The following is an 8,021-nucleotide window of genomic DNA, read 5'->3' as shown; positions in this document are numbered from 1 at the left end:
TCTTCATTGTCCAACTTTCACACTAATACATAGTAATGGGGAATACTATCATGGTTGCCTGTGGCACATCTTAAGGGTCTTTTCTAGCTTCCTCATGGCTGCCCTTCCCAGTCTCAATCTCCTTCTGATTTCTTAGTGGCAGTCTCCCTTTTAGTTGATGTTGGAGCCAAGGAATAGAAAGTCTTGAACAATTTCAGTTTCTTCATTGTCAGCCTTGAAGTTGTGACATTCCTCAGTAGTCATTATTTTTGTCTTTTTATGTTCAGATGTAATCATGCTTTGGCACTTTCTGCTTTAATCTTAATCAGTAGTCATTTCAAATCTTTATGGTTTTCTGCCAGTAAAATGGTGTCATCTGCATGTCTCAAATTGTTAATGTTTCTCATGAAAGAAATTAATGTGTTGTTCCTATAACTGCTGCAATCTTTGATGTCTCCTTTTTCAGAACTGGAATGTAGATTGAGAGTTTCCAGTCTGTGGGCCATTGTTTTGTTTTCTATATTTGTTGGCATTTTCTAATGCAAACCACATCCCTGACACCTATTTGTGACTCCAACTGTTTCAATCAGATGGAGTGGTCTGCTCATCAAAGGCAGCAGATAAATTCAGTAGGAGCAACAAAGAGGCATGGCCTTTGTCTACATTCAGATACATTCAACTGAAGCCACCAATGCCTTCTGATTCCATAGCCAAGCCTGAAACTAGACTGAAAAGGGTCCAGAACATATGAGTTATTCAAGAAGGAGTTGGTCCCCTACTGCTCTGTCAATCACCTTGTCCTGAAAGGACAGATTAGAGATATGGTGATAATTGGTAGGGAATTTTTTTAAGTAGTGGATGGATAACCGCCTCTTTGAGTGGCTGAGGGAAGGTGCCCTGAATCTATTATTGATTTATGATGGTCAACAATGACTTGTTAATGCGGTCCTTACTGATTTCAGTACCCAGGATGGACCAGGCTCTAGAATACAAGTGGTAGCCTTCACAGATCTCAGAAGCCAGTCAACGTCCACTGTGATAACTGGGTCAAAATGGTCCATTATCAGACCAGGTGGCGGATTAGACATTTCATCTGACTGAGCCGTGTTACAACTGGCATTCAAAACAGGACATATTTGATTTTTATCGACAAGAAAACTTTTCAAAAGCATCACCACTAATTTCCTGTTCCTGGGACAACGGCGGTTCAGATTTAGGAGTAAGTAGATGCCGAGATGCATTGAACAATTGGAATGGTCATAAACTGGCTGAATGTTATTCTATGTTCTTGGGAGGTTCAAATCCCCATTCTGCTATGGAGACTTCCTGGGCTAGTCACTCTTTCTCAGCCAACCTACTTAACAGGATGGTGACTGTGAGGATAAAATGGAGGAGGTAAGAATGATATTGTGAGTCACTTTGGATCCCAAAACTAGGATACAAATGTTTCTACACTTTAAAATACATTGGTACTTTAGAGCCAGCATGGTATAATGATTAGAGTGTTAGAGTATGTTCTGTGAGATATTGGCTCAAATCCCTACTCTGCCACAGAAGCTTACTTGGGGGGGCCTTGTGTCAGTCACAGACTCTCAACCTAATCTACCTTACTTCACAGAATTGTTGTGAGAATAAAATGAAGAATGAGATAAGCCTCTTTCAGTACCTCTAGGAAGGAAGATGGGTTGTAAATTAAGTAAATAAATTAATGCTTTCTGACAAGGAGAAGTAGGCATGTACACGGAGGATGTGTACATGTTTGCTTTAATGTACAAATAGGGCTTCTGTGCATAATGTAAGCGTGATCTTTTTGACACGTTGAGCAATTTTTGTGTTACCTTCAACACATGTACAGCTGAATGCGCAATTCAAATCCCACATTTTTAATAAAACGGGACATTTCTGCAGATACTGTTGGTTCCTGGTGTTATTTTTTAAAACGAAACACACACAAGTTGTCTCTTACAAAAAGATTTAGGTTGCATACATGGAAGATATACAAAAAATCAATGTAATAATGAATGTACTGGGCTCCCGCACAAATGCAAAATTCCTATGTCTTGTTGCAAGTGGGTGTATTTTCGGAACCTCCAGGAGTAGGGTTGCCAGGTCCCTCTTCTCAACCGGCGGGAGGTTTTGGGGGCGGAGCCTGAGGAGGGCAGGGTTTGGGGAAGGGAGGGACCTCAATGCCACAGAGTCCAATTGCCAAAGCGGCCCTTTTCTCCAGGTGAACTGATCTCTACCGGCTGGAGATCGGTTGTAATAGCAGGAGATCTCCAGCTACTACCTGGAGGTTGGCAACCCTATCCAGGAGGCATCTCCCCCACCCTGCCCACCCCACATCGATAGAGCCCGACTGAACAAAAGCAGCCTGGCGTTTTTGGAGCATGTAACTGCCCGCCCCTTTTTCAGAGACAGGCAGCCGGTCTGGAAAACGAGCTCGAAGAGCTTATCCATTTCTGGGACGGCCCGAAGGACGCCTTCGTCCCCTCGAGGAAACCAAGGGAGCCGTCGCCTCTCGCTGCAGACACCGCAGGGGTCCATTTTCGCAGTTTCAAACCCCTTTACTCCTTCGACACCCCCCCAAAAAAAGCACCGCCTCTGGTTCTGACCTGGGCTGCCGCTTTCACGCTCGACTCCGTCCATCACTGGGAAAGGGGCCTAGGGTCAAATGGAGGTGAAGCCAGTCTAATGATAGTAGTAGAAAAGAGCAAGAGTCCAGTAGCACCTTAAAGACTAACAAGAATATTTTCTGGCCGGGTGTGAGCTTTCGTGAGCTGCAGTTCACTTCTTCGGATACAGCTAGAATGTAAATCCATCTGTCTTTAAGTAGAGGAGAGTGAATTCAGACAAGCATTAGTATGTAAATGTTAACAGTATGTAAAAATGAACAGCAGGTGTGATGGGTTGAGGTGTGGTATGTAGAAGAGTCTGTGATGTCCAGGGGAGAGATGGGCGTGGAGAAATCAGCATTGGTCATGAGCCTGTCAAGAATATACAAGCATGCTGTATTATTGTGACAGGACAGCTGAGGAGGAGCTGTCAGATCCCCTTAATCTTGCTGATGCCAGGTGTAGTAATGACCTGCCCCAGCAGAGTGGACTGGAGAGAACTGGATGGAACCGGTGGTATGATGCAATACACCAGGTGGCCAGATAATTAACTATACCTGAGATATGTATATAAGGAGCACAGCCTCTAGGGTTTAGTGTTGAGGTGAATTACTGACCAAGCCGAGGGCTATGCTAAAATGTCTATAGAGCTTTTAGAACTGCACTGTGAATAAACTAGCACTTTTGTAGAAGCAACTGTCTGGTGAAGTTTTCTTGGAGCATCTGATTAAATCCGCTGAACTCGCGATAGAGCCATGAAGGCAAGGTCTTTGTTCAGCCCAGGTAAATGCACTGACTTTAGTTTGAAGACCATCAACTGTAATTCAGCCGTTTCTCTAACGCAGGGGTGGGGAACCTTTTTCCTGCCAAGGGCCATTTGCACATTTATAACATCATTCGGGGGCCATACCAGGTATAGATCTCCCAGTGCGGGGGGGGGGGGAGGCTAGGGTTGCCAGGTCTCTGGCCACCACCGGGAGGTTGGCAACCCATACAGAGGGGAGGCCATACAGAGAAGGCCTGGAGGGCGCCCCCGCTCCCCCCCCCAGGCGGGAGGGCAGCCAGCGGTGGGCTGAGCAAACAAGGCGCCAGGGGGGCACAGCCCGCAGTCTATCAGCAAGGGAGGAAGGAAGGAAAACAGAGAAAGAGGAAAAGGGAGAGAGGGAGAAAGAAATGGAAAGAGGGGGAGAAAGAAAAGGACGGAGGGAGACAGACAAAGAAAGAGAGGGAGAGAGAAAAGCCTCCCCCACACACACCCCCGCCGGCCCCATGCAACCTGGCCCCAGGCTCCATGCCCTCCCACCCCCAGAGTCCATAAAAGGCCCGCCGAAGCCCGATTGGCTCCTGCGCGCATGCTCTGCCACCAGGAGCCACGGGCCTCTTTCCCCCCCTCCCTCTCACTGCTCAACAGCCGACAGGCAGCAAGAGGGGCTTACAGTGTGCCCTGGCGTTCCTGCATGCTGCGGCTATAGGGGGCAGCCTTGGGGGAAGCGTCCCTCCCCCTCCTCTCGCCAACCAACAGCCGTCAGTCAGCGAGAGGAGGTCCAAAGGGCGCCACAGCGCCCCTGCAAGCCGTGGCCCCAGGAACACCCGCAGGGAGGGCCGCCCTGTGCCGCGCCTCCACGACGGGGCCCTGGAGCTCCCGAGGGCCACAAAAAAATGTCCTTGGGGGCCGCATACGGCCCCCGGGCCTGAGGTTCCCCATCCCTGCTCTAACGAGACCTTCTCCCTCCCTTTCACTTGAACCGAGGGCTCCATTCCCCCGCGTGCCCTGCCCTGCCACGCCTCGCCTCCACCCGCGCTCAGCCACTAGCCGCGATGCTCCCGAGGGTGGCCAGACGGGAGGGGCAGGCAGGCAGGCAAGCCCTGCGGGTGGGAACGCGTTGCTTGGCGGGGCGCGTTTTTCCTTCCCCCCTCCCCCCTCCCCCCTCCCCCCCCCCCCGGAAAGTTGCGCCTTTGCTTTCCCGGGTGCAAAACCCAGCTGCGAGCCGACGCAACTCGGCTGGGCTTATTTTATTACTGAGGTTTGTTCTGGTTGGGTTTTTTCAGCGCCGCGAGCCCGGCGGTGCTCGTGGCCCTTTAAGAACCGGGGGAGCCGGGCTGGAGCCGGGCGCCTGAGCGGGATAGGCTGCCGCGGCAGGGATGGGCTGGGAGGAGCCCCGCATCTGCAAACTCTGGACAGGGAAAGAGAGGAGGGGGTAGGAGAGGAAGCGGAGGGAGCCGGGGGGCTGGGGCGAGTCTTCCCTAGCCACGCGCTCCCCGCCCTGAAGTTTGCCCGCTCGGCGAGGAGCTTGGGCTGCCTTCAAAGCCCGGGCGGAGGGGGATCTCGGCTCCCCTTCTGCCTCCCAAGCTGAGATTGGCACGGGGACTTCCCCCCCCCCTTCTTTTCCTTCTGGGGTGCGGGTTGCAGAGGACCACAACGATGCCCCGGAAGAGTATCTTGGAGGTGAAGGTGCTGGACGTGCAGAAGAGGCGAATCCCCAACAAACACTATGTGAGTGGGGGGGGGGGGGCTAAGTAACCGGGGCGGGGGGGGGGACTTGAGAGCGCCGGGGAGCCTCTGAAAAATAGCTGGTCGCGGCTGCTTCCCCACCTGGGAGCAGTGCCCTCCGCCTAGGGTTCCGCACAGGCATCTGTCCCTGGAGAGAGAGAAGCTGGCTGCAGCTACCTGGCACAGAGGCGAACGGGATCCTCTCCCTCCCCTCCGATCACTTCTGTGGGGTCCCCGCCCTTCCCCGCCGGATTCACCGTGCCTGAATGTTTGCAGCTGGACTGTTCTTTCTGCGCAGAGGCTGGTAACTTCCTAGCAAACCAAGGCAGGAAGTTCTTGCCGCCTGCGCTGCCTCTTTGCAACCAGCGCTGGCTTTAACAAAGGCAGGGCTGTGCACGCCGCGCCGGCCTCTTGGACGGCAGCATGAGTGCCCCGTCGTGGGACGGGAAGGGTTACACTACATCTCCCTTGGATTTGTTTTTTAAAAAATCGGTTTGAAATGAAACTGCTGGAGTGGATCTGGAGAGCAGCTGCTCTGGTGCCAGAAAAATCTGCTCCATGGGTCTCTGCTTCCAGCACTGGCTTTTCTGCCAGGTTTGTGCTGCTAGCGATACGCTCAACTGACTTTCTTTCTTTCTTTTTCAAATAGAAGAGGCAATATGCATGCCTGGTTGTCTGCCTCAAAGTGATGTGTGTGAAGTTTGTGTGCAGATTTAATATACCCAAGGCAAGAAGGCCTGATTTCTTGCCTGCTTCGCAAGGTGTTGTAGGGATGTGGGAACCTGGCTGCAATGTGTCAAAACTGTCAGATTCTATCTGGAGCGTGGGCCCACTGGGGCCGGAGACTGGCGGGCTGGATGTTGCGGTGTGTCATTCCAAATCGAGCAGGGCATGTCTGCTGAATTGCAAATGCACCTTCTTGCAAAATCTGTTCTCCCACTTCTCCCATCTTACACACTCCATGGCTAAATCCTACAGATAGTAGAATTAGGACAGTTAAAATTATGGCCTCTAGACTGTGGGAATGAATTATCTCCCTCAAACTGTTGGCTGGCAACTCATCTCAGTTATAGAATCCGGGGGCAATGTGTAATGTGCAAGAAAATCAGGAGCCGTAGGGGTAAACTGTTTCTATGGATGCTTCAGAAACATGGAAAATGGCCTGTTTCGGAGAGTAACTTTAAATGGGAATTGAGTAGGAGGCATTTAGGATGCAGAGGAGAACAAGGATTGAATGGTAGTGTAGGGATGAACGTGAGCAGAGAATACAGATTGTTTAACCCTGTAGCTACTCTGCTACTATGGATGAAACACAAAACCAGGTAAACTGGACTGGCTACTTGTTGGTATAGATTCATGCAAACTTTTCTGTCTTAATTACAGAATCCTAATTGTCAAGTAAGTTTTCCTTTGGAGACTGACAGCTGTCAGTCCAGTTGTGATGGCTTTGTTTTGTTTTCATACAGTACCATTCATGTCCGTTGACCTTTAGGTAGAGTAAACAAAGAAATAGGCCCTTGCCCCAAGGGAATTTTCAGTGTAAATCTTGACAGTGGGGAAAATAATGAGGGAGAAAGGGAGGGACATAAGGGGAGTGAAGAATGAATGGGATCAAACACAGTCTAGGGTTGTGGGCGGGGAGGGGCTGCATTGAGCCCAGAGTTGCTTCTTGCTGCAATTGGTTTGTTGCCGGTTGTTGGACCCACTTCATAAAATCTTCTTGACTTTGGATTTCTTTATGTAGACAGACAGGTAGGCCTCCTTTTTTGTATATGGTATGTTGGGCCTATTCTTGATTTTAAAATTCATATGGATTTTTTTCCCTGGCACAACGCTACCTTCTTCTGAAGAATCTACTTATGATTACTGATGTAGACACTATTTGACGTGTCCCTGTTCTGTGAGGAACAAGAGCAAGAGTCCAGTAGCACCTTAAAGACTAACAAAAATATTTTCTGGCAGGGTATGAGCTTTCATGAGCTCACTTCTTCAGAAAGCTCATACCCTGCCAGAAAATATTTTTGTTAGTCTTTAAGGTGCTACTGGACTCTTGTTCTTTTCTACTACTGCAGACAGACTAACACGGCTACCCACTGTGAATTATCTGTAGTAATAGGAACAGTGTAGTAATAGGTAGAAAATATAAACCGTGTGTGTGGGTATCCAATGCCATTATTACAACGAAGGGCTCCAATGCAGACCGCATAGAAAGAGCTCTGTGGGAAAGAATGACTCATTTGGGAAAGATAATGTCAGAAATTGTATCTGCTGCTGCCCACAATGCAAGACCTAGTTTTCTTTTGGACAGGTTAAGTGAATCAGCTTGGTAATACAGTCTTTGAGTTCACAGATCCGTAAGATTTAATTGGCAAACTCTAATGGCCTGCTGTGTTTGAAATGAGATAATCCTGCTTTCTAACTAACTGTGGGGTTGGGCAGTCTCTGAACATTAAATGTATTGGTTCTTATGGTTTCTCGTCTTTGGCTCCTTGAATTCATGGTGTCTGTGAGGCCAAATCCTACACAATCCCAGTTGTTTTGTGTGGCGAGTGTTTAGGCATGAACCTTCACTGTGTGTAGAACCATGAATGGCAACTGAAGCCTACATGTATAATTTCTAAAGAAGCCAGTCCTGCTCCTTTGATCTGTCTTTTCTTTTTTTCCATAGTTTGGTGAGTGGGGCCTGCTCTTTATAAGCAGTTGCTCACGTAGGCCTGGGGTTCATGCTCAAGGTTCTGTGAGTGAAGGGAGGAGAGCCTCGGGGCCCCATTTGCACATTCCTCCTTATGTACTACCTACACAGTGGGGCTTTGTGTGAACCAATCTGCATAAGAACAGCCCTGCTGGGTCAGAGGAAAGGTCCAGAGTTTGGCTGCCAGACAGATAGCTTGCTGTAGTTAGCTGTGGCATGGGACGATAGAAGAGTGAACTTTTAGCAA

General features: G+C 49.4%; 1 protein-coding gene across 1 annotated transcript in view; it reads left to right on the top strand.

Annotated features, from left to right (window-relative positions):
* The first annotated feature begins 4,978 nt into the window (after positions 1 to 4,978).
* The window catches only part of SH3PXD2B (SH3 and PX domains 2B), a 155,360-nt gene continuing 152,317 nt past the window's right edge, over positions 4,979 to 8,021 (top strand). The window contains exon 1 of the mRNA XM_056851186.1: positions 4,979 to 5,085. Within this exon, the coding sequence (XP_056707164.1) occupies positions 5,014 to 5,085 (72 nt within the window). The 5' untranslated portion in view covers positions 4,979 to 5,013. The remainder of the gene's footprint in view (positions 5,086 to 8,021) is intronic.

The sequence above is a fragment of the Euleptes europaea genome, chromosome 1 (genome assembly GCF_029931775.1).
Source record: "Euleptes europaea isolate rEulEur1 chromosome 1, rEulEur1.hap1, whole genome shotgun sequence".
In the NCBI taxonomy this organism is placed as follows: domain Eukaryota; kingdom Metazoa; phylum Chordata; class Lepidosauria; order Squamata; family Sphaerodactylidae; genus Euleptes; species Euleptes europaea.
This window is presented reverse-complemented; position numbering and strand designations above follow the sequence as displayed.